This window comes from Aptenodytes forsteri, unplaced genomic scaffold (assembly GCF_000699145.1).
Source record: "Aptenodytes forsteri isolate BGI_AS27 unplaced genomic scaffold, ASM69914v1 Scaffold71, whole genome shotgun sequence".
NCBI classification, from domain to species: domain Eukaryota; kingdom Metazoa; phylum Chordata; class Aves; order Sphenisciformes; family Spheniscidae; genus Aptenodytes; species Aptenodytes forsteri.
The window spans coordinates 1,693,578-1,721,489 of NW_008795923.1; the positions used below are offsets into that span (position 1 = coordinate 1,693,578).

At 36.9% G+C, this 27,912-nt stretch overlaps 1 protein-coding gene across 1 annotated transcript in view; it reads right to left on the bottom strand.

Moving 5' to 3' along the window:
- PTPRQ (protein tyrosine phosphatase, receptor type Q) overlaps positions 1-27,912 on the bottom strand; it is a 109,319-nt gene that overhangs the window by 24,324 nt on the left and 57,083 nt on the right. The window contains exons 26-35 of the mRNA XM_009284939.1: positions 24,064-24,396; positions 17,319-17,440; positions 13,385-13,571; positions 10,882-11,126; positions 10,151-10,217; positions 9,395-9,553; positions 7,910-8,132; positions 7,389-7,462; positions 2,698-2,797; positions 1,763-1,891 (exon numbers count right to left, since the gene is read on the bottom strand). Coding sequence (XP_009283214.1) covers positions 1,763-1,891; positions 2,698-2,797; positions 7,389-7,462; positions 7,910-8,132; positions 9,395-9,553; positions 10,151-10,217; positions 10,882-11,126; positions 13,385-13,571; positions 17,319-17,440; positions 24,064-24,396 — 1,639 coding nt within the window. The remainder of the gene's footprint in view (positions 1-1,762; positions 1,892-2,697; positions 2,798-7,388; positions 7,463-7,909; positions 8,133-9,394; positions 9,554-10,150; positions 10,218-10,881; positions 11,127-13,384; positions 13,572-17,318; positions 17,441-24,063; positions 24,397-27,912) is intronic.

The following is a 27,912-nucleotide window of genomic DNA, read 5'->3' on the forward strand; positions in this document are numbered from 1 at the left end:
AGTGGCAGAATAGTTGTCTGCAAACTGATAAAGGATTTGACTGCGCAGATGTGTTGCTGAGATTGTAGTGGCGTAGTACAAAACAGCTGCAGTGTGAGTACAAAAGGCAGTTGAGAAAAAAAGAGAACTTCTCTTAAGTACATATATTCTAACTGCCGAAGGAAAGAAACAGCATGTTTCTTATGTCACATTTGCACTACATTTGCTTTGAGGATAGGTTGTAGGTATCAGTGCTATATTGTCATAATGTGTTGTAATGTAAAAATTGCCCTGATTTATTTCAAAATAGTTGTGGAACTGTTGTACCTTAACATTAGGGACTAAAAATAAACATGATTTCATCATGACAAATACCACTGTTTGTCATTAGTATAGCTGCAAAGATTGACATTTCATTTTGATTAACTATATCATTCAATATAGTATGGTAGCACACAGGTTAAGAGAACAGAATGGAAAACACACCATGTTGCTTCAATTATACAAAAACTTACTGGATGACAAATATCTCCTTGCGTCTAAAGAAAAATGAAGAGTATCTGGAAGTAAAATCCATTAACACTTTAGTATATAAACAAAATTAGTACTATTCTTATTCAGCTAACAGTTTGGAAACAAGGCCATTTTGAAGATCCATCAAGATCATTTATACGAGTCACAGTTATCACAGTGCATTGGCAATGGTTCTATCTTCAGAGAATGTTTTCCACTGTTATTAGCAGGTACTAAACAACGCTATATCTGAATGACATGCCCCACACAGAACATACCACATCCATTACGTCGATGATTTCCAGATGATTCATAGTATGTTTTCTCATCTGTTACAAGCAGCCGTTCCTGTGTGCACTATTTTGAACAGGTTTGTACATGGAATCAACTTACTCTGTACCACACACATGACATATACACACTCAAACAAAACAGGTCAACAGCCACAACTTTTCATCTTCCTAGTCTGCAACAGTAGGATGCCTGACTGCTAGGGCAAGACTATTTTAGGCTTCTCATCTTTAAGGAGACTGCCTACCACAGTGTTTCATCCGTGACACAGCAGGGAAAATACAGGCAGGTAAAGAATGTTCACCAAACATTTCTAACTCAGTTGGATGTCACGTATTATTGAGAATCATCATTATATTTATTCAGTGAATAATATCCGTATTTCTGGCAGTCAGAGCAGTTTTCCTTCTGATAAATATCTGTGACAAGATTCTTTGTCGGACAGAAAATATGAATAGCCTGGAATTGCTGCCTACACCTTAAAGGAGCAGATATCAGGATAGCCAGTGTGCTGAGCTCCACAGAAACCCAGATGTTATGCAAATCCCTTTGTGAAAAAAATGCTTTCCAAATGTCAATTAAACAATGACAGATTTGTTCTTGAATTAGTTGACCGGGACTTCTGGGATTTTGACTCTTTCAAAATGCTTATGCAGGTTTGCAGTCTACACAAAACACTGGGCCATCAAAAAACTCAGAAATTCTGCATGTTTAAAAATATGTAGCCCTTTTTTTGCTAACACAATTAAACAGTGATTTGCACTTAGATCTTTATCTTGTTGTAAAAAGAGCTGAAGATTAAGTGATTTTCTAAAAGCTAGTGAGAAGTGTCTTGAGGATGGAGGTCATTCTTTGAAAGAGGATCTCAGTGACCTGTGTAAATAAGAACACCACAAACACTTCCAAACAAGCAAAGGTCAGAAAGGGGTCATGGCTACAGCCCCTTTGGACTACTGTTTTGCCTAAGGAGTACGCTTACCGTGTAAATCTCTCATCCTTCAGCTCCAGGTCTGCCACTGTGATCAACTGATCCAGTTTGAACTTAGTGTCAATAATTTCAGCATCTCGTGGGGAGTACGTGCCTCCCTCTTTTTGCTTTTGCCGAATCCTAAACAGAAAATAATACTGAAAAATAAACGTGCAAAAGATTTAAAGACACGTATGTCAATACTTTGATTAGATAGGGTGAAATTGAAAAATGGTTGCCAGAAATCCTTCCTTGGCCTTTATTCTGCCCTCCCTTCCAATAGTGTAATTTAGTCAAATCCAGCACTTATGTTGTCAAAAATTCATATGGAAAGAATCGAGCTGGTATATTCTTTTAGTTTTCCTACACAAATTCTTTGGCAATGCCTGAATGATGCAGCTGAGGAAGAACAGAACTTCTGATGAATGAGCAAATTAACATCATGTATGCAGTATCCAGTCTGCTGCTTTACATGGGCATTTTGTTCACAATTTGAATTTAGAGGTCGAATTCTCTTTCACGTGAGACTTCAATGTATTTAATTGATAAATGTATTAGTAAGAAAGAAAACAGAATTTAGAGTATTTACTTCATATCAAGCTGTCAATAGGGTTAGCCATCACACTAACTTCATCCAGCTGACACTCTGATCTGTATCCTCAAGTCAACAGAGAAGTGGCTCTGAAAGGGTAGGATAGGCTACTGCTCTGATTTACCCTCTGGAGAAGTTGTTTTTCCTCCTTCATCTATGGAGGTTACCCTCACTAGACTAAAGTTAGCCTTTGTGAGTCCCTCCCTAAGTTTCTACATAAAAGAAAAAAAAAAAAAGAAAATGCAATAAATTTTGAAATGACAGATTGGTTCCATTTATAGGACTGTTTCAACTCTTCTTTAAAACATTTTTGAGTGCTTGCAAGCATGGTATGGCAAGGATACATAAATCTCACCTTGCAAAAGCATATACTGCAGCCACCAAAAGAACAACTGAAAGTATACACAAAGTAACAGCAAGGATAACTTCTACAGATCTTCCTGACAGTCCTTCACCTGCAAGAGAAAGTGGAAATCTAATATTTCATAGATTCATTACAATTTTTACATTTCTGACAGGGTGAAATCAGGGAGCGATGACAGACAGATACTTTTCTCTTTGTACAACTGCATCCAGCTGCTCAGGAAAGAAAAATATAACAAAACCAGAAAAAATTTATTTAAAGGTTCCTAAGCACTGCTGATCTATGTAATACATAATGCTAATAGTATACGTCTACAGCTATATGTGCAGCCATCCCCTGGTGCTTTTCCGTTTTACCTGCTAAACAGGTTAAGGTAGGTCTACGCTGCAGTAACATAAGTCTGAACACTAGCCTGGGCTGAGCTCCTGCTTCAGCTTCTGTGCAGCCGAGAACAGGCACACTGCTCTGTCAGCTAGGAATAATAAAACTGCAGAAGTGGAAAAGGAAGACCCACAACTCTAAAGCTATGAGGCTTGCAGCCATCACTCACATGCCCAAAATAAAAGATGATTTTTGGAGATACTCTCCTCAGGGTGCTGAAGGAACCCACCTAGTGATGGGATCTGAACTTTCTGGATTAATCTGCCTCACTGACCATTAACTCATGCTCTGTATTTATGCGGGAATTGGTGATATTGTTAGGAATAACCACCAGGAGGTCAAAAGTAATCATAAAGGCCTTTATGATAAAAAGGTAAAGGTGCTGGTATTCTAATTGGTCCTTCCAGGTGAGAATAAAGGCTCATTCAGAGACTGATAAACCATTTAGATTAGTAGTTTCTAGACCTCTTTTTGAACCTTCTTGGTGCTAAATTTCTGAGACTCATTTAAGTTCCCACCCTTCCTGGTAATCTTGTCCCTATCTCAAAAATCTCAGCCTCCTTTTTCCTTAGGAACACAGTGAAAATAAGAAAAGCAAGGGATTACTACTGCTGGTATTCTTCACCTACGCTGGTATTCAGCTCCACTTTATGATCCACTGTAGAAAACCTAGCTCCTGTCCAGCCTCCAGGAAGGACAGAAAATATACTGCTTCCTGCCATATGAAACTGTGTGTCCTCCCAAGGACACACCGGGAAGCACTGAAGTCTTGGCTTCATTTCTCTCAAAAGGCCCTGATTTTTGAATTAGAGAGTATATTGTAGATGATCTGTACTGCATGTACATTGGAGAACATGATTAAAATTCAAAATTATCCTGATTTAGCTGAAAAAATGATCTTAAAACAGTAGGATACAATTTTGTAAGATCAAGTTCTACACGTAGGCAGGAATAATCAGCTATAATAATATAGCTTATTAAACAGTAGGTTAGGTAGCGATTTATCAGAAGAAAGCGTGAGATTGTTGTAGACCACAAACAACATCAATAAGTGTTATCATGCCTACATAAAATGATAGACATAATCTTGTGATACACAGAATGAAGTACAGTTTCCAAAACACCTGAAATAATTCTTCCACTGCATTAGTAAAGTCTCAGGTGCAACACTGGACACTACAAGGTAAGAACAATTTTGGCCAGGGGAAGACAATAGAGAAGAAAAGCAAGTATATAGAAGACTGTTGCAAAGAGAAAAGGAATGAAAAAGTCCCTGCCACTCACTGATTTCTGTGACAAGGTACAAATCTTTGTAATGTGGAAGAAGAACACAAAAATTTCCAGAGGAACCTCTACAACAGTTCTATCTATTTTCCACCAAACAGTGAAGTCAATGTTAAACCCTACGGTTAACCAGTCCAAGCACTGCCAATGTTATTAAACAAAACAGTGCTGGCAGAATGCCCACCAAGAATAGAAAAATACATTTTCTCCTACTTCTTTGCAACAGGGAAGGACTACATGTCTGTAGAGATGATGATAGGCAAGGGGAAGGAGACAAAACAGAAGATTTGGCATAGTAAGAAAAATAGGTATTATAAAACTAGTATGCAGTCCTGACATCACGTTGTGTAATTCTGAGGAGCTGCCACTCAATACATGATGATAACAAACTGCAATAATAAAATATCATAAGGTAGGTTTCTATGCAAAAGGCAGTGTCAGGAAACCCCATTTTGATTATTTCCTGTCTCATCAGCTTTGTATTTCACATGGAAAAAGTCTACACTTACACAGGACTACCAGCTGCCCCACAATGATTTGCTGAACTAGCTACCAGAGTTTATGAAAAGGCTATAAGCTGCCTTGATGTATTAGAAGTTTAAGCAGTATTTGTCACCGCATCTTAATTATCTCATGGAAAAATCCTGACCTTTCATTGCAGTATGGACGTTACTTTTGCAATGTCAGTCACGGGTTATGAGGAAGAAACTCCGCTTCTCCAGCTCAAGTGGAGAGTTGTGGTACTCCAAGTATGATTGAGTGGGAGCGTCATATTAAAATGTATCCTTTACTATAATTAAAAAATCATTATTGCAGCTGTGTATTCCAATAATTTCTGCTTCAGTGTTCCTCCCTAGCAAAATTCCTATTGTTTAACAAGAACATCTGATGTCTGTCACAGAGAACTCTCTCATAGGTTTTCCATATTGTTTTCTGCTTCAAACATATTTATCATGCAGTATTAAATTTCACAGATAACAAGGTTAGCTTTCTGGTTTTCCAGATGAAAGACCTACCTATTCTATAAGTAGATTCAGAATCCAAAATAATCTAGTCATGAATACCTCTGCCAAAATTCAAATTAGTCTTTTATCTACTAAAATGAAAATGTCGTGTTGGAAAAACACAAATTTCAGTGATTATTACAAAAGAAGATCATTAATTTAAAATGAAATTGCAATTCTGATCTCAGGCAGCATAATTTTTTTCTGAAAAGATACTATTGTTACAAGTGGAATAGAAGTCATCGGTCACAAAGATACCTAACAGCTACTGATCTTTTTGGTATGCTTTCTGGGTTACGCTTCCAGAGCAAGTCTGAAGTTCATATAACCAAAGCATCTTCTATAAGGAAACACTTTGGCAAGGTTCCTCAGGTTATGTGTCTCAAGAGAAAAGGTGTCTGAAAAAAATCTATCTTCCTTTATTCACCTAAGATGACATTGGTAATGGCATTGCCAGTGCTGCATCTTCAAAGCCACTCAACTGCAGTACCTGCATCACTTGTGATATATCAATTTGATGTTGATTTCACAACATTTGTAAGGAAGCATAGAAGAACCTTTTAATTATCTGTTCCACTTTCAGTTTTTTTCTTGTTGGATAGGCTCTGAAATTTAGAAGTTAAGGCCAGACAAGAGTTTGCTGTAGTGTCCATTTTAAAAGCAGTGCTTGATGTTAAACTTTAGCACAGAAGGTGCTGGATGGGTATGAGGAGCCAAGGATATCTGAGGAATTTATCAGCTCTGGTTTTTTTCCTATTGCATTTTATTCAGCATACAAACAGATCTTGCTTCTTTATAATCTACACCAAAGGACAATGTGTCACAAGTTTTCAGTAGCAATACAGAAGTGAATGAACTACACTATCTGCCTGCCACTAAAGCATGATTTCTTTGAGCATTGCAGACTTTTCTGCTAGAGAGGAGAAAGTTGCCCAGAGGATTGGATACAGTTGGAGTCATTTCCAGTAGACTTGTTTTGCCTGATTGGACACACTGTCTTTCCCTTACTGGGCAAACTATTCGCTTCATTGGCTTAGAACTTTTAAACTCAGAACATATAAAGACAACTTCTGTGTTGCACTTTCCAAAACATTCAGGGCTAGAGAAATAGTGCCAGATCCTTTCAGAACATTCAGGTAGCGAATTAGCATTTCAGGATCTTCAGTATCAGATCATGTAACAAATTTCTAACATGGATTAGATGAATAAGGGAGCTCATATCACAGAAGATGAATGCCAAATGAAAAATATGTGCCCACTAAAATTCTTCTGGGTACTCATCCAGTTGTCTTGGGATCCCTTTTCAGTAAGTCAGGGCTAATGCTTAGCTAAGTAAGTTTTGGCTTACCAATATATTAAAAGAACTTACAGATCTTATTGCTATCTGCTACGAGAGTCTTCAGTCCCAATTTTGGGGGTAGATTAGCACTGCCATGGAGGAATTTATGCTGGATTTGAGACCCCATAACAGCTGGCCTATTGGCCAATGACATCAGAACCAGATGGATTCTATTAGACAATATTAATTTATTAATTAATATGGAGCTTTGTCTATATCTAAAGGACGAAGGGTTAAAGGGTCATATCCTCAGATGAGCTACCACTAGAAGGAATGATCTGCAGCCAAGAGGTTTCCTACACTAGGCTCACTGGAATAGCTCTACATGCAACAAAGAGGGAAACTGCACAAACACTATAGCTTCTAGCAGTTCACCGAGCAAGATGAGGTATCCTGGTAAAACGGTATTTTTATTGGCATAGCTGAATCTCTGCTAACGAACTTCATCAATACTGCTTCCTCATTTAACAGTCCAGGCTGAGGTAAGACCTCTTGACAACCTCAAAAGGACATACGAGGGAATGGATATGTTTCCTCAGCCATTCTGGTTAAGCTAGGTCCAACAGAAATAGAGATTATTTACTTCAGGGAAACCACTCTACTAAAAAGAGACATGGAATCGTCTAGATTCTCTGGAAATAGAGAAATACTTTAGTAAATGACACTCTCCTTACCTAGTGTTTTGACAGGGTCAGAATAGTCAGAATCTGTAAACTGTCCTTTAACGTTAGTTGCTCTGAACTTAAATCTGTGAAATAAAACCAAGAAAACTAATGAAATAAAAGTTTATGTGCATTTTCTTAAATACTATTTCACTTAGAAACTAAAAACTATTTTTCAGTTTTAGTATAATATAAGCTGGAATCATTATTCACCTGCTAAAGTGATGTTACGACAGACATCAAGGACTCAGTGTCAATACCTTAAATGTATAATCAAACTATATGAAATACTTATCTTGAATTTGGGCTTATTTAATTTAAGAAGGCAGTAAGCATCTTTTGTTACCTGAAAGATTTAAAAAAAATTTGTCTCCCATATTTATGCTCAGCCAAAAAATTTAAAATTAGAGACATATGAAGATCATTTCAATCTCCACCTTTTCATAATTGAACTACACATTTTGTATGTTTATATAAATGTATATTTCACTTGAAGCTTTCTCTTGGACAAACAGAGAGATAAATGTACTTACAGGTACTGCTTTCTTGGCTTCAGTGGGCCATTACATATTTTGTCTTGACTGCCTGGTATCGTACATGTAGTATCAGCACCTATGACATATACCTCTTCTTTGCCACTCAGATCTTCTTTTCCTTCTATACATGGTGGGTTTGGAAACCCTTCATTTGTAAAATACGGCCTCGGTCTGTTGAAGTAGGCATCATACCACTTAGTAACATTCCCATCATGCTGAGCTATTGTCAAGAAAAGAAATAATCAGAAACAATTTACATTCTAACCAGACTGTAATTAAAGAAGTTAAATAGGAAATTAATTTTTTTAAAAGCTTAGCATGCTATCGGTGCCATTTACACAACTAAGTCTATAACTGTATTTGCACTTGAACCCAAATTTCCTTATTAACCATACGATCTATATTTTGCTAACTCTGAGTAAGTCAACTGAATCACAACTAGAAAATTTCAGGGGCAGTCTCGCACATGAGCTCTGCCTGTAGAGGAGATCACTTGTGCAAGCCACTTGACTTTGAAACTGAGCATGGCTAGCAAAGACAGTAAAAAGTGTTTACTCTACAGACAATAAAGGCTGTTTCATAAATGAAATTACTAGATTTCTGTAAGTGGACAGTACCCAGCAACTCAGGAGAAAAATCTTCAAAATGTTGCTTAACATGGTATTTGCGTATCTATCAGTTTAAGAGAATCTTCACAGCAATAGCTATGAAGTAAAAGTCTATAGGATTAGTGTTAAAATGCAAAATTCAGAAGAAGGTGAGAGGCTTAATGTGAATTCACTTAATGTGAATGCTTTACTTCTACACTTTGAAAGTAAGCAAAACAAGGGAATTAAATACCTGGAATTTGTCCTTCTTAGGTAAAGTAAGCCTGACCATATGATGTCCTATCATGAAACTCCCACTCACAATGGTAGGCAGTTACTCAAAAGAGTATCATGGCACTGTTCATATGAGTAAAATGTTCATCAGTCCGTACAAGAGAATACACATTCTAACCCACAGTCTACAGAAGGGATTTATATAAATCCTTCTGCCCCCGTTATGAAATGGCAATATCAACTGCACATGACTGCATTCTTTTACAGGCAACACTAATAGCAACAGAAGAAAAACCTTGCCAAAAAAGTTTCAGCTTTATTTACCTTTCACAACTCCCAAAATATTTTTTTTTCAAAGAAATAGGAAATAAAGAAAATATAATGATAACAATAGGGCCAGAATAATATCGGTGACTTCAAAGGGCACGGATGACTCTTCGTTGGCAAGTGTTCCCAAAATCCAGTACCCAGCCCACAAGTATTGTGAAAGATACTTTGCTCTTAGTACTAATGTCACAGCTAAAGTGACTTTGTTAGCTGTTTTCTAACATGAAATTACTGAGACCCAAGAAAAGAAATAAAAGAGAAAAGAAAAACGGCCTGAAAATAAAGAAATAAAAAAACCTGAAAACAATTTTCAAGAGAACTTATAAAATTCTACCTCCGGCTTCCACAACAAGAACTTGTATCTTCTTGATAGGGCCATGATCATCACTGTAATAACATATTGGCATTCTGATCGTAATTGTTGTAGCTGTGACGAGTAACGCCCCATTGGTATCATAAACTGGTGCTGGTTTCTTTTTAGGCCGCGGTGGTTCTGTTTTTAAAGAAAGATATACCACAGAGTTTTGTTTTAAAATGTTTTCACTACAAGTACTTTGTTCAGGCATATAGCTGTGTTATGCAAGACAAATCTTGAGCGTATTTTCAGGGACAACTTAATGTTCTACTTAATGCCTTAAGCCTCTAAAAACTGTATTCTGATAAATGCCTCTGCATATCAGTTTTCGGTTAAAAGAGAAAACAATAAAAAGACGGAGTCTTAGTTTCTCAATGAATTTCAATCAATTATTGTATTTATTTCCACAACTCTGATACTGTATATTTAGCTATACCTCTGTGATATTCTTCTAAGCTGTTCACTGATGGTAACTAAAATACTGAAGTCAATGTGATTACTTCACTGAGTCTGCACATGGTTTACAGTATCATTCAGATATGAATAGCAAATGATCAGCGATACGCAGCAATATTAACCACTGCAATTCAAGGCTATCAGTTATGTGTTCCTGCTCCTACATTATGCGGCCTCTAAACAATAGACGAAGGCGCACAGCTCTGTACTCACAGGTAGAACAGCAATTTCTTCAGCATTTATAGAGATTTCAACTAAAGGGGACTTTATGAGACATACCTTTGATATCCATGGTTATTTTCAATTGAATTTTTGGCCCTGCACCAGCACCATTAATTGCATACACCTTAAAAAAAACAAACACTTATTTTAATGAGTATTAGTAATAGCTTCAAATTGGCCAAATCTGGATATATTTGAAGAAACAACGAATGCTGAAACACTCCTTTTATGTCATTCACACTTTGCTAGAACTTCGTATTTCTTTACAATCCTCAGTACAGTAACACTTTATCGCTTGTAATGTAGCTCTTACAAAAAGGAGAAAAACAAGCCCACTTAAACAGTTATGTCGCCTCCTCTCATGTCCTAGTCTCTGATTATTTGAAAGGACTTGATGCACATACTTCTAGCAAGCTCCCCTTGCAGAATTGGACCTTTCATCTGAGCCAAATGAGCAATGTAAGTGATGGAATTAAGAGAGAGATTTTGTCTTGTACCTGTGACGATATGTCACAGGCTGCTTTGCTAGCACGTGAACTGGTGGTCCAGAGTACAAAGCTAACCGCTAGTGATGTCTCCTGCTCCCACTCACTCCACCCTCTTCATTGCTGCCCTCGTTCCTCAGACTTGTCTCTCTTCTAACATTCTCAGCATGAAATGCTCATATTTCATAATGAATTAAATATTCATATTCATATTCATATTCAGCCTAGGTTTATGTTCCCTGTTCAGACTAATCTCTCACTCATATCAAAGAAAAAATCCAAAGAAAAGGTATCAGTTCTTACGCTGACATTATAGGTATGTCCTCCTTTTAGTCCTTCTATCATGGCAGTGACTGACTGATCTGTTTTATCGATGACACTGAGGTTGTGGATCCGGATGGCAGCGGGGTCATCTTCATTGTAAACCATAGCTTGATACACCTGAATATTTCCATTTGGTTCAGATGGGGGCACAAATGTTACTTGGAACTTTGTTACTTCGTCTGGTATCTTCTGAAACGTTATGTTGTTGGGTGGGTCTTCAGGCACTGAAATAAATATTTCAATGATCCACTTAAATCAGTTTACTACTATTACTATTAGAGTAAAACCTGAAAAATTACAAATTATTTTTTCACACATCAGTATTATTTCATTGGTATTTTCTGTTTTTACTAAAAACTTCTCAAATACTTATTGCATACGTAAATATTTATAAAGACAATAAAAAGTTAAATATTTAGTGAAATACTATTCTTAAAGATAGCATTTAATGCTACAAATATTAAAAATAATTATTAGATAACCCTCAGCAGTTTTGACTCAGAAAAGTTTCTTCTGATTTTCTACTCAGAAAGCCTGAGGGCATAATTATACCTTGAAATACATCTGGGATAAACAAATCTTTGCATGGGCTGACAAGCAAGAAGCAAGTGTTAGTCTTGAATATCCCTTTCTGAAAGCCCTCTGTCAACAGCAAGCTCCCTCCCAATGTATAAACAAGCCACTGTGCTCCTGAGAGTCTCTGCTTATCACAGCTAACTCTTTAGGAAAAAACTCCACTAGCCAATGCCCAGACACAAACACAACATGCATTTTTCCCAAAGACAGTTTTTTGTCAAACGCTTATTCCAGTAGCTTATTCTCAAGACAACAAAGGTATAAATCATTTTCCCAATGTTCCTATCTGAAAGAAAAGGCTGTAACATTCTTTCCAGGCAGCTAAATATTTATTGCTCTACCTGAGCAGACAAGTATGTAGCGTGACCTCTAAATAGTGAAATCAAGCAACTGAAGGTAAACACATTCCCTCAGCCAAGGATTTAGATGCAGTTGTCATACCTTCCAGGTTTTTTACACCAGCCAACAAATGCTTACTCAGGCTTCTCTGGAATAAGTCTATGTAAACTGGTCCTTACTCAGCCATATGCTAGACTGTACAAACCAGATGAGACAAGATGAGATGGAAAAAATAACTGTTCTTCTCTAAGGTTACTGCACCTCGTAATGTGTGACATTTTTACATAAGAGAAAGGACTACCAAAAAAGATAGCTCACAGGACAGACCCAGCTACTACCTGATTTAATCTTCATTCATTTTTCCACATTAAAAGACCCTATCAGCCTCCAGGGATATAAAAAGGTCATGAAAACCTTAGAATTTAATGTATTAAAGGCATTAGAAAGATACATATATATATATACACACACACTCATATCATATCATATCATTAGGGACATTGGCTTTTCATACATCAAAGGAAAGATAAATGATAAATACAATCAGTGTGTAGTATGTCTAAATCTGAAATTAACCTGAGTATATAGCTAAAAAAGCTGACCTGCAGCTAACCTCACTAGAGATAAAGCAATTGTAGTTTATACACAGTTGATAATTAGTTTGAATGAAACAAAACTTCAATATCTTTTCAGAAAACATTTTTTGTCGGTTGGTTTGTTTGTTTGTTTAAATATCCTTAGTGAACAATTCAAAACCAGGAAAGAGAGTAGACAGAGCATAACCAGGAACTATGTATGTAAAGCTAGGACTATATCTCCCCCATGCACATCTGTTTATATTTTCCTAAGCAAATGCTATCTACTTTTCTGTAACATAGCCTCTCGGTGTCATGAGGTCCTCAGACAGTTCTTCACTCTCATCTCTCAGTTTTATTTCTCTGAGTAACTTAATAGCATCAGCAACTTTTGTCACCTTAGTATCTACCTCATTCTCCAGATTGTTTTCAAGCTGGGGAACAGCTGACTCAAGCATAGATCCCTGTGGGTCTTCACTAGCAACCTCCTTCCACTCAGAATACACAGATTATGTCAAGTCAGTACAGGTACCCTTTTTTAACATTAGGATTCACTTCACTTAATTTTTATATGTTTAAATTTTGCATCAAGACCAAGGATGTTGTATAGAGTTTTCAATAGTCTCTTAAGGGAAACGGGCACCTCCACAGGGGAGAGTCATCCCTTCCTAAGACAGGTATCTTACATATACATGCCAATAGAGATAGGACCTCTCTTCATTGACTATAGAAGTAATCTAGATGGCTGTGTTCCACACATCCATATTTTAGATGAAGCAAGTTAAGATCTCTGCATTACCGAAGGTAAATCTTAGTATTATTATCACCATCACTTTTTTTGTTGATTGCCACCTTTTTAAATATTAAAGAAAAAATATTGTGAGAACAAATCTGCATTAAAAGTGCACCATGTGTTCAAAACTCTCATTTATTTGTCAGATGAAAGAAAATCTGCAAAGTTTTTTCCATATAAAATAGAGAAAAATACAAACCTGCTTCAAAAGTGGAGACAATTACCGGAGAACTAGCCTTGCCTTCAATGAGTGCAGCATTAACATCCCCCGTAAAGGCAATGATTACTACAGAATACCTTGTAAATGCTTTCAAATCAGAAATTTCTAAGACTTTACCCTCATCATTTGTCTTCAGAAATTGAGCTTTATAATTGTCATTATCTACCTGTAAAAGAATAATAATAAAAAACCCCCGATTACAAGACTTGAAACAGCCAAAAGCAGGACATTATTATTTCAACACCTTATTTAACTTTTATGTTTCCACTTTTCTAACCATTTACATAGAAGGGTTCACAAGAAGTCTCTAGCTACCAAGACTAGAAGGCTGCACAGGGGAGTACACTCCTGTCTCACCCATGTGTTGCCTCTTTAGCACTTCACGTAGTATGGGATTAAGGAAATGGGCTGTTTGCTTGGTGCTGTCTTCCACCAAGCAAACATGAAACTATTGGTAGAAACTGGGCCAGGGAGCTGCAGCGACCTGAAATCAGAATCAAACTAGGCAGAGATCCAGAAGATGAGCAGATATATAGTTAGGAATACAAAAACAAAAAGAAAATTGGGCAGCAATATATAATGTTGATATGACTGCAGAAAGTGCAATTCCTCTTGGGATATATTAATAGAAGCACTACTTATAAGACAGTGGGGAGGGAGTAATTCTCTCACTAGAAAACCTGGAAAGCAGAAATAATTGGGGTTCAATCTAGAAAAGGGAGGATGGTGGAAGACATAGTAATAACTTCAAAATATAAAAAAGGATGTTACTAAATTGAAGATAATCCATTGTTTCTAGTGTTCATTAAAACACAAATAGAAATTTTATTTGCACCAAAAAAAGATTAGAATTAAGTATCACAAAACCTGCAATGATATACCTAAATATGTAAGTAAAACTATGACTCTAATATTAGTTAAGAACTAGAACAGTCTATCGAGGGTTGCTGAGCATTTTTCAGCACTGGACATTTTTAAGAACAGGATAATGAATCATTTGTGAGGAAGACTCTAGGTACACTTGTTTCTGTGTTAGAGCAGGATAAGGGCTGGATTACTTCTTGGGATCCCTATCATCCCTACATCTCAAATAATCTGTGGTTCTGTAGAAAAATCTACAGTGTTGGGCTTTATATCCAATTAATCAATTCTAATGTTAGCTTAAAAAAGGAGAAAAAGGAAAAAATGGGAGCTTTTCTAGTGTTTGATCAAGTATCATTTACAAAATTCTTTTTATGTCTATTCCGACTACCTCAGTTAATGATGTTTTCATTATTGTTTCTTCAGTGTGTAATTTGAAAAGAGGATTAGGGAGCTGTACAGTAGTTTTCCCACTGGATGAAGTCTGTATTAAATGCAGCTGCTAAAACATTAGAATAGTTCAGGCATACCTTTTATTTGACAGATATGCATCTATCCCCACTGAGAATTAACCTGAACTAAACTTTCTGATGGACTAAACAGACATTCATTTCCTGGGATGGCCATGAAGAGTTGAAACACTTTTTCCCATTTGGCTATCAAAAATCTGGCATAGAAATATTTATACAAGAGCTAAAACACAATCACAGTACTACATCATTAAATTTATTTCTATTCTTCCTGAAGTTTAATGGTTCAGTTCCATCTTCCTTACTCATTTTCAGTAATATTTTATTCAGGACTACTTCTAATTATAGTAGGCAGCAGGACAAACTAAAATATGACTTGAAGGAATAGTAACGAGGGAGTACTTTTTAGTTTTTCTGATCTATAAAACTGCAAGGAACATCCTAGCAATTTAAACAGAACCCTAATACATTCACTAATAAATACTAATTACTACCTTTTAAGAATAAAGACATCACAGAGTAGAAATCTGAAATTATTCTGTTCTGGGAGCCTACTTTTATAAATCCTTAAAGATACTCAGTTGAGAACTAAAATGAGTAAAGATATACATATAGGAAGTTTGTGGAATTTGGAGTCTTCATAAAAATTTTCCCACTGGGACAATAAAATATACACTCAAATTTTTACTGAAAAAAGATTGTGACAGCTTTATTGGCCTTTAAGAAGGAATAGCTTTGTCTACTAAGACGATTATCTACAGAACTGACCCCTGTAGTTACTGATCATTAGACAGACAACATCTGATTACAAGGAATCTCTAAACATAAAGCTAGATATCTGAAATATATTTGAAAAAACCCGGCTTCATAAAAACAAAACCAAAGCCCTCCAAACTGAACATTTAAAACAGGTTTTTATGTTCCTTTCGAGTGCTGGCAGGCTCACATGAAACATTCCATAGTTCATCTTACTTTAGGAATTCTACTGTAACTTACATTAATAAGGTATTTATAACATTTTCATACTGTAGAATAAGATGACACCCTGTTTATAATTTAGTAACTATCAGACAGAGGAGAAATTGTTTAAATACAAATTGATTAAATATTACACACAAAAAAATCAAGCTTTGAAAATTGAATTTGGAAATTTTATCAAAAGAATGAAAATAATTTTTTTCTGTTGATGCACTATAATGCTGTTTAGTCAAAAGTGACAGGAACTTTTCACGAGGAAAAAGCCTTCTCTAACTTTAGTAAAGGAGAAATAAAAATTGTTATGTAGTTTCTAGCGACCTACCCAATGGGCCAAGGAACCATTCCTTCCCTGTTAGTATTCCCCTTGTTATTGTACATCATCCTGTCATACTGCTGCTGTGTAAGTGTGTTCAGAACTGAACAGATTGCACTCTACATACTGTACAATGAAGTTAGAGGAAGAGAAAATAGCAGGACTACACATTACTCTCTTGTAACTTTACTGAGGAGCTTAAAAACATTTGGTATTTTTTTACTGATCTTCTTAGCAATTTTGATTGCACAAAAATCTCAGCATTAATATTTTAGCATATCTGTAATTCTTATGACCAATTCAGAAACATTGAAAATATACACATAATAGTCTTACTCTCTTCTCAGAAAATTGAAAGAACTTTCTATTTAAAGTCTTTAAATAGTCTGAAGTAGTCTTTAATTTTTTTTCCTATTATCTCACAGACTGACTCAGGATTTCTGAAGCTGCAAACAGCACGTTTTCCTGGGTAATTACCCAGTCTGGTAAACTGCTTCCCTTTTTCCCTGATAGCCCTGTCTGTACAATTTCTGGAAGAAGAGGGAACCTATATCCTACTTAAAACTTCTCATGTGCTCGAACTTAGAAAGTTTCATATCTTGCCACAGGGCAGGAAATGAGGTTTATTAATGGTTGTTTTAAGGAGTATTATAAGGGTAGCAGAGGATGAAAAGAGAAAGGCCACTAGAGCTTTTCTCTTATGTCAGCCTTTTTTTGCTTATAAAGATCAAGGAGAAAGAAGTGTTATTGCTGTGCTACCAAAATACAGCTAATCTGATGGACAGAGAACCAAGTGGAAAGTGGGAAATTTAGTTTGACTTTAAAGTTTGCCCTCTGATGAGCTGTGTAACTTTGTACAAGTCACTTCCTTTTGCTAGGCTCTCCACTCTGGTTTGTAAAATCATGACAATGAACTTTTTCTTCCTTTGAAGAAAAAAAAAAGTCATTATTATTTTTACTGGTAAACAGCATCATTATGGTTAAAAGGAGGTACACCTCCACAAAGCTCAGCTACTGTTTTCCTGTATACATTTATAGCTACACTTTTTTTTTCTCCAAGACCTCTTATTAGCACACATTTTTTAATACCAAGTAATCTTCTTATCTCCCATTAAGAAATTTATAAATGTACAATTAATTCTTATGTGGAGTTTATGTGGAAATAGACGCAGTCATATTGTTTTTCAATCCAGTTTACGTCTGTCCTGTAATTTCTTTAAGAACATCTGCTGTGGTATTTATATCACCAAACTTCTGTATTACTACCAACAATAAAACAGAGTGGCCTTACTGAGGTAATGTCTATGAGGTAGCATGTTGGTCCAGTAATGATGACAGGTTCACTCCAGCTGATATTAATACTGTGAGGAGATGTAGCTAAAACAGTCACACTTTCTGGAGGACCGTCTGGAGCTGTAGAAAAAAATATGTACATGATGAAACCTGGTCAAAGAAGTTCACAACAAATAACCGAGTAATTGTAGTAGCCAGTAGAGATTATTTTTCAATTTGAAAATAAAACTTTTTCACACATTTACCATTATACACTGCCTAAATAACTATAACATTTTTTCTTTCTCATATATAAAGCATGCAGTGTGATTTAGAAACACATCTTTCATTGCAATTACAACTTCTCTAGAGTATGAACTGCCTATAACTTCATCTTAAATTGAAATTATAGGGTTTGTAATGACAAGTTATTTATATGTATTTTACATGACACAAGCAAAATATATACAACTATTTAGACAAATAGACAAGGATAATATATTCATTTATGTCACACAAATCAAAGAACAAGAAATTGTGAAAACACAAGGTCTTCTGCATGCTAGAAAAAATTTCCAGCAATGTTGGAAAGTACTAGTACAATTAATTTTATACCTAAAAAAAATATTTCCTAGGTTTCCTTTTAACTTATTCTTAACATGTTGAGAAACTCTGAAAAACACATATGAAAAAGTGATAGGAATTGTAAGCGGGCAAGAATGTTCACATTAAGAAATGGGATTTTCCTAAAATTTCCTTTTGTCAAGGTGATATATGAATTAACCTAGTTATTTCTTATTCATGAATAAGAAATTAATGAAATCATAATAACAACACAGCAGTTCTCAGTAAGTGGTATTACTTTTTCATAATGGCCATGGTAAATTTCAGCAAAATAAAATTTGGAATAGAAGTGACACCAGATTTGTAAATAATGCCAGAACTTGGCTCCATGGTGCCTTTTTTTGGGTCTACTTTTTTTGCAAAAAAAGACAACTGTGATACATATCAGCGAACAGCCTGTGATAGAAGCAACAACACATTTGTACATATTTCCAGAACTTTGCTTCATGGTGCCTTTTTTTTTAATCTACCACAAAAAAATACAACTATGATAACACATCTCAGTGAACAGTCTGTTATAAAAAATGATAAAAGTGATCATATCTATCCTAATCAGAAGATGTAGTCTCTTTTCTCAAACATGATTAATGCAGGAATATGTATTTTTTCACCATTAATCATAAGGTAAGAGGGCTTAATGAGGAAAATTGGAGTGTATACAAGGTTACTTAGTTTGTCAGGTAGAAAACAGGTTAGGAAAAGGAAAAATAGCATGGAAGGAGGTATGCAGCTGTTGAAATTATGTGTGAAAGATTAACGAGGAGAAATCATAAAATTTTGCACCGTGAAGGTGAAAATTTTGCACCATGGCTGCAGAATAAAACAGGAAGATTTGGGAGTTGATAAGGTGCTACGAAGAGTTTAGGGTGTTGGGTATAAGAGGTAGATTGCTGTGCTGGGATTAGCAGGAATATACTAGACTTTGTAGGCAGGATCAAATTCAACCATTGGAAGCAGTCCCCAAAAATACTGAATAGCATGGCACAACTGAATGAAGAGTGTAACTGAATGAACTATGAAAGCACATGAGGGGTGGTGAAAGAGGAGACGGCTCAGAGAAGGCTGGCTGTCGAGTGGGGTGCTAGAACAGATACAACAAAATACAAGGGCAAACATAGTCCCTAAGAACTAGAATTAGCGCAAATTAAGCTTATTTTGCAGGTAATGTGTGTCAGACTTGTTGCTCAAACAGTGTCTTTTAGTGTGAACAATGCTTCCATTAACTATGGCAGTGGTATTCCCTTTATCACCAGTTGAAATTTCTGAAAAACAGCATAAAATTATATATATAGCTTCTCGAGCCTTAGTTTCCAAACCAACCAAGTTTCCAAAGACAATTTTCCATTACTTTTTTATAGCATTAATGGAGCGTTTAGTCTCTCAGTATTTTTTTTAGAGGCCAATTTAGGTTTACACATTAGACAATGATGGTGTGAAATAATTTTAAAGCATAATTTAATCTACAAATTATCCAAACTGAAGTTATTTATATGGTTAATTTCCATATGCAGTTTATCTTTGATACATTTTTAGGTCTTTGCAAGAAAATTCTAATTGAGTATGCTGTATTTAAGATACTTATCTAAAATAAATCTAAGCTTTAATACCTGGTTTATTTTCATCCTGAAAAGTACAATATCAGACATTAACTGAATGATACTGAAATTTAGGAATATTTTCTGAAATAACCTGTATAATTAGAAAGAAAACTAGCAAATGAAATGTGTCTAACGTCTCATGTCTTACAAAAACCATCTTTTTAAAACCTGTGTTTGCTTCAGTGGGTAACTGCCACCTTCTGATTTAGGTTTGTTTGTGAAATGAATCTAGTCAATACGAGGCCGTGATATCACTATACCCTTTCTCTTATAAATCACAGCAATTTACTCAGTCGAAATGACCTAGTCTTATTCTCTCATTCCCCCATAATCCAATCACTTCCTCTCATAAGCACTTTTCTCCTGGTTTTCACAATAATGCATTTTCTGTAACTAATAACCATCATTTCCTGATTATCATGCTTCTATCCTTGCACAGGAATGTGGGTCTTATGGAGGTCAGGGTCATCTTTCCCATCCATCTGTGTCCTGATGCTAAGGCAGCAGTTAAGTGTGTTAGCTTGAAGATAAGTCTGGATAGCCCATCATTTAGCATAATCCTCAAATATAAGACTGAATATTCCAGTCTTCTAACAGAAAGTCATGCTTGCCAGTTGGGTTAAGACCAGCCCTTTTTTCTTTTTCCCAACAAAAATTAAGTGTGAGGTTCAGTTATTTCATTTTATAATCACCTAGGTTACTTTTACCATTATTTAAACATCTATATCTTATATTAGGCCATATTTACTTTCCAATATTTAGTTCTGAGAGAATGAAAGGAACAAAGGAAAACAACCTCCCTCAGGCAAAACCTGCCAGAAGAAAGGGCAGACAACAACAGATGCAATATTATGGCTTTTCACCACACAGAAACATTTCTTTAAGTATACCAAGCACCTGGGTATCAGCAGGGATTGGGAAAGAAGGTGCTGAAAAGAGAAGCATAACCCTCTGCCCCATGCGTCTATGTCCTAGCTTTCATGGGACATTCGAACGTCTGGGATTTTCCTTTGTATCTCAGTATAGACTGGCATTAGGAGATCTGGCAGTTTACCAAACAGCACTGCATTGTGCAACTGTACGAGATCCAAAAGGAGGTCAGTGATCTCGCTGCCATTCATTTGCCACCTAACACTGACCTCAGTGATCTCACTGCCATTCATTTGCCACCTAACACTGACCCTCCAAAGTGATTTTCCTCTTAGAAAGCACAAGTTTGGCCAATCTTATTCTCCTTATAAATGTAAAAGTGAAACTCAGGGTAAGTGCAGGTATGAGGGAACAAAGTTTCCCTCGCTATGGAAAACATTTCTTGCCCTTTCCCTTACTGTGACACAACACTGTGATCTTCTGTACTGGTAACTATATAAATCTAGGTTATGTTGAAAATATTTCATCTTGCAGAGTAGATTTGGCTCTTGGGTAATCCATCAACTAAGTAATAACAGTGCCATCAAACTACTTTATGAGACAGTAGGACAATTCCTGCGAGGATAATCTGCAAGACAGAAGGCTGAATAGTTTATCTGTGTGATGTGAGAACTGGACTGTACTGAACAACTTCCAACATTTTCCACGGAGTAACGCTATAGCCACCTTCAGTACAGAACGCAGCCATTGCTTTTTGTTTGAAACTTGCAAATGAGTTAAAGAATCTTAAAAAGAATTCCTGTAGCCTTAAATTTATCTTCAATGAACAACTGAAATAAATAGCTAAGATCCCCACCTTAGTCACTGGATATTCAGAACTAGGAGGTATTTCTGCTTTAGCACAACAGACAAATCCTCAGCAATTGTAAAGAATACGTAGGGTTTCTGTTATGTAATTTTTGCGGTTGTTGAAGCTTCATTGCTTTATATTCTGGGAACTGATTCTAACAGTTTTCAGCTTAAATGCAGTAACTTCCTGAATATGTGTATAATAACTATAGTATTTTCTTTAGGCTTGAGAGAAACAAAGATTTCTGAGAACCCAATTATTTCTGAAGAAAAATAATTTGACTATTATTTCACAACCAAGGTAACTTTCCTTTTGGCAGAAGCAATGTCTTACAGAGGCATTTCTTGAAAATCAGAAACAGCGGCTAACTTCTGCCCTCAAATCTGCAAACACAACTCCCATTGATTTTATGGGCTAAGTACTCAGGCTATTTTACATAGCAGCTAAGCACCCTTAAGCCCTAACAGACCATGTATATTGGCTGTGTACCAGCAGGCTAATCCAGAGGATGCTTGACCCAGTCCACGAAGGAAAGGAGAGGGGGATCGACACCTGTTCTCTGGATGCACTCCACAAGGCTGCCCAGAGTGCCGGCTCAGTTTTTTGTGCATCCTGAATTTCTCTTCCCTGCTACAGGCAGTGCCCTTTGCAAAAGAAGGAGGGGGACTAAGGTTTTTTAGACTGTTTAACAATATTTCTAAAGACTAGTCTTTGGAAAGCGTGAGGTCAGGTAGCTAGAGACCTGCCCTTGCCAAAGACCAGCCGCTGCTCAGGGAGGCTCTTGGTGCTGCTGAAGCACGCTGGAGCTGCCAGCTGGCTACCCAGCTGTGACGTGTAGCGTTCCTCTTTTTTTCCTCCTCAGCTGATTGCCATTACCCCAGGAAAAAGACCAGCACCCAGCCATGATATCTGGAATAGTGCCCATGCTTCCTTGACTCCACGGCGGTGTATTTCATAGGCAGCTCATCTCTTGATGTGTCACTGATTTAGCTCACAGGAAATCTGTTGCTGCCCACTTCCCTCACCACAGACGCAGGCCAGGAGCCCCAGACACTTGGGCTGGAAGAACTGGCGGAACTTTTTTAACTTCTACCCCACCACCGTTTGTTAAACTAGCTAATAGAGCACACAGAGGACCTACTGCTGAGAACGACACTGTACTGGCATGGAAAGGGCTTGTGCAGTCTAATGAGATTTTTTTTGTACTTTTAACTACCATCTCCTCAGCGGGACCGATAAGAAACTAGTTCTCTCTTAAACTAAATTATCACTGTCCAGAGAGGAAATGATAAAGAGGATCCTAACTTTATGTGATTATATGTGTTTTGATTATCTGCCTCTCTGTCCAGTTTAAATCCCTAACTTTCCTAAAGTCAGCAACAATTTTTTGAAGATAAGTATTTGCATATGTCAGCAGCTGAGATCTATCCATCTAATAGTAAGAAATCTCCCCAGAGCTGTTGGCTCAAGAGTTGCACAAATTCCGTTAGCTATTTTCTGCTCCATCTGGGGTTATATGGTTTTTTGATTTTTTTCTCCACTTTCATTTAAAATATTGCATTAATTTACAGGCATAGCATCCCCGTAAGAACCACTGGGACAAAGAAAGTAAGTGCACATGAGAATGACTCTGCAGCTGATTCCAGTACTTCCTCAGTCCAAAGGACTGCTTCTGTGCTTTATGTGAAAAACGGGCTGTTGTGATGTTCACTATCACGGTGTCCAAATCTCTTTGCCCTTTGGGGCTTAGAATTTCTCTACTGCAATTTCTCATCTGCAAATGAAGACGACAATATTTCCTTACCTAGCAGGAAAATTGTGAGGTATTTAAGGATAGATGGCTGTATTACTGTACAGAGAGTGCACAGACACTATGAGGAGCATTATATAAAAGCCTCCTGGATTCACATCACATGACTGTAGAAACATAAATGGAACAAAATAAGTATGTGGGCCATTGCATAGTCCTTGGTACACAGCTGTTTAAGTCCTTGGAATCTCTATTATGGTTACTTTGGAAGGGGAAAGGAGTGAAGAAGCTGTGATTTAGTCAGGTCACTCACGGTGGTTCTCAGTTGTTCTACACAGGCCAGAAGCCGGATCTCAGATGTACCCTGACCTAGGCTGGCTGCGGACTGGGAAGGGAGGTCATATGTCAACATGACAACTTCCTAAATAATTTACGTTTCACGTCCCGTTCTCTCAAATATCTAGTGACAACTAACTCTTCTCTTACCTGGAAACTGAAATCCTCAGCTGAGGCATGACAGTCCTAATATGTCATGGCAGTCCTGTAGGTGTTACATGGCTGCTCTGATTTGTTATCTCTTTAGGTGGATATGGTATTGGAAAGAAATCTGAATTCCTCTGAAACTACTGCTTAAATTCTATTGTCAGGAACGTACAGCAGAATTTCAGGAAAGTGTTATGACATTAGAGAACAGACTTTTAGTCAAAGAATTAAAAAAAGGACTACTTTTCATTGACACACCCGACTTGTGGAGATGGATTGAAAATGGCTTATCAACCCAAAGTAGCCAAAATTCAGACTTACCAATTCTAGATGTGGAGTAGGGCTGAGGAATGAAATTGCTGTTGGGTAAGCAGTAAATATAGTAGAGCATCCAAAAGGCATTAAAATCCAAAATAGTGTCAAGTATGCATACCTACCACATGATTTATATCATGATATTTCATACGTGAAGAGTTGCAATAAATATTGTAGGTCTATGAAGAAATAACTTCTACCAAGTGTTCTTGCTTATTTAGGTGAACATCACATTGTTAAAGCATTATGACACATGGCAAACATCCTTACTTACAGCCAGGAAGTGTTTGTGTAGAAATCCAAGGTGAAGAACTGCCATAACCAACATTCGTACTTGCAGCAACTGCAAATCTGTACCATCTGTATTTTTTCAGTCCATACACTGTCTCTTCCATCCAGTCATCCACCACATTTTCATATAAATATTGATGCATCTCATATTCAATACATTCCTTAGTTTCCCAGTCACTGCAGTGGATGGACTGTAGCTGTGTGGTAATCTTGTAGTTTTGAAAGTAGCCAAGGACAGATTTCGGTGATCTCCAATTCAAGGTCACGCTTGTTGATTGCACATTGGAAAAAACAATACCCCTGGGAGCACTAGGAACTACAAATTAAAACACTTGTAAGATATCTTCATTTGAATGAAAAGTGATTGCAACTATAACCCTTTTATCCAGTGTTGAAAAAATATTTTAATAAGCATGTCTAAAGACCAAGATTCAATTTCATATGGTTAATAAGGAGTAATTCCATAGGTGTAAATCACACTGTACATACATAGGTGGCGTACATTTACTATAGCTTTTGAAATAAAGAAAAATACTTTTAGGTGTGGCATGCAGGGGCAACTTTGAGAGGTGTGACATTGCTGTTGCTACATTTGGGGCTATGTCACAACTGGGGGAGGGAATATCAAGCAAAGTTATTTTTGGCCTACCCATAGCATCTTTTACTGCTGTTGCTAACTGGGATTCCTCACCTCTCACTTAGAAATACTCATTTGTCTCCCTCTCTCTTGGTAACATATGAAATCCTCAAGCAAAACCTCAAGGTTTCATAAGTGTCCTGTTTCAAGTTCTGAATGGAAAGTATCCATACATGCAATATGTTTGTCTATCATAAGTGCTTTACAGCTGTTCAGTAAACAACAAATTAAAAGAATGCCAACAGGAGAAGCTAAATAATATGGCAATACAAAGTAAAAAAAGAAACGTCCCATAAATTTGCTTCCATGTATTTATATACATACATATATGTGGGTATACACAGGTTATATTCATGTGCATGGAGACAGTAATGGTGCATGGATGTACATACATACACACACACACATGCACACACATTTACCCATATCTATATTAAGCCAACAGTGTACTCCCAGCTCTCGCAGACTGGATACAACATATGGTTTTGTGCTATATCACATAGTCATACAGTAAGCTAATATTATCTCTAAGACTCTGTAAGATAATACTAATACTCTCTGTGGCAAAAACTGTGCAGAGAAATCAGCTCAGAAATCATTTTGTGCACTCCGCTTTAAAGAGTGCTTTAGAGTCTTTGGGGGAAGAAGTATCGCTGGTAAAAGAAAAACACAATACATCCTCAAACTGAAACTGAAGAAGCCCCAAGGCTTACATAAAGAATAAAAGGATCCCAGACCAATGTTACTGGGGAAGAAAGAGGTTTTTTCAGCCTTGTGGGAATATCTGATCTCTGCTTTCATCTGCAACAATCTGTTTATAAAAATCATCATAATATAACAAGCTGAAGCGTCTCCACTAAATATGAGTATTTAACAAGAAATGTAGATTCTGAGTCAAACCAAGCTGTGACGATGAAAAGGCTGAGAAATTCAAATCCCTTCAAAGGAGCCCAAAGCAGGTGGAGCCTGCAGGAGAGGGGTCAGCCACAGGAACCGTGGGCGCTTCCCCTGTCCTTCCGCTCAGCTCTCACGCACGTGTACACAACAATCGCAGCATGCAATAGCCCCATATGCTCCCACCCTGCTCCACACTAAGCAGGCACAGAACAAGCGCAAACTGTCTAAGAAAAAAAATCTTCGCTAGAGACAACTTTCATACTCCATACTATCAAAATTAAAGTTGTTTTGCTCTGTTGCTGTTAGCATGAAGAGAAGTACAGCAAGAAGTAAATAAAAACAAAACAGGCAGTAACCTTCTTGCTTGATCACAGTTTTGGAGATGTAATACTCAGTTTGCCCACTTTCAAAAAAATAAACACTGCAATATTTTTATAATAGCTCTATAAACTGTATTTGCTACTTGTGTAAATTACAAGAAAAGGCTTAGTTTGACCATTAGTTAACAGAAAATAAATGTTCAATGGTTACTATAAAAAATCTGTATTTTTCCTTAAAAAATTCTCTATTGTAATATAAGTTATTAATATCTGTTAAGATACTGCAAAGAATATGAATCGTACACACTCAATTATTATGATGATAAGATGTGGGATAGAATGGATAAAATTATTTCAGTGAAATAAAAGTTACCACCCAGTCTCACTCTGAACTTGAATTAAAGTATTTTTAAGATCCAGTATTATATATTCCAGGAATTAAAAAATTAAGAGTCAGCAATTCCAAAGACATCAGAACAGATAAAAATGAAAAGAATTTAAGAAAACTCAATTCTCCTCCTTCTCACTCAGAGGGGATTACTCTTTTTTAGATAAGGAATATGACCTCACCTTCCCAGGCACATGACTCCAGGAACTCTTGCTGCGACAGGAACAGCCAGCATTGGCAGGTTTGGAATAAAAGTGTGAAAGTATGCAACATGGAGATGGAAACAACTGGCTCTAATGCCTCTTAGTCTACCATTACTAACTTCCATCTGCTGAAAACTGACTATTGGACTATACTCCAATTTAAATGAAAGACTGGATCAAATACTGAAACAGGGGCTTGGAATAAAGTAGATAGTAACTGGTTGCTTGCCGGGTGCCAAGAGGAAGGTGGAAATATATACCTTCACTTGCTCAAATGTGCAGCCGGTGGAGCCATGGCTGGCACAACTGCAGTCTCTGCACCTAAAACAAGACAGGTTAAAGAGGCTAGTCACAGGCAGAAAGAGCAGTGCCCATGTTCTAGCCAGCACGGTGGGCTTTTCTTCTCAAGGAGAGTATCCTGTTCCCTCAGTTTCAACGTGGATGATGCCATCAAAAAGAATTGAGAGCTAGCAATGTTGCAGTAAAGATGGAAAAGACGCTTGGCAGTTTCACAGAACTAGAAATGATATCAGGAAAAATAACAGTGGCTCTGATTTGTGGGCTTTCACACAGAACAACAAAAGTCTTATGCCAGCCTCCATGAGCTCTCCTTGTATTTGGTAGAAAGAGACAAACTCCCAGAGAGCAGTGGAAAGAACGGGGTGCAGGAAAATGATGTTTCTCTTTCCGTCTGTCCCCTAGAGAAGTGTCCTTTTTCCCGCTGACTACAGAGGGAACCCATGCAAATTATTCTCACAAGGCTGAAGATAGTCTCTGTGATCATCCCAGTGAGTAATATTACATCAAAACCACCATTTCGAAAGATAAGCTTGCAGGTATCAAGATAATAGACAGATTAGACAAGTACTTCTCTCCCACAAGTTTTTACTTCTATTTCATGTCATCATTTTTCCAGTTTACTAAGACCCATATACGCAAAGTATTTCTAACCTACAAAAGAAAGGGTCAGTCAGCTGGTGTGGGAAAATTTTCTCCGTCAGTGCCTAGACAGATATTTAAAATGGAATCAGAGCCTTAAATATTAGTCAGTTTAAAATCCAGTCCATTTTATCTCATTGCTTACATAGACAAATCAAATGTAAATGTAATCCCTCATTAGAACAAATGAAAAGATGTGATCTGAATCCAGAGCAAATCAGAGGTTTTCTCTGAGGGCCACAGTGAGGAGCAGTGACACCCAGTGGCACAGTGTCTCTTCACTTGATGATTGTGTTCAACGAGACAATTTCAAGACAACTATGCTATTGGGTTACAGATACAAAGAGGATTACAATTACTCTAGCATGGAGAATCAGATTTCCATTCCTCAAGAATGACTAAAATCCCCCCAACTTTTTCTGTCCACAGATGGTACTGATTTGAACAA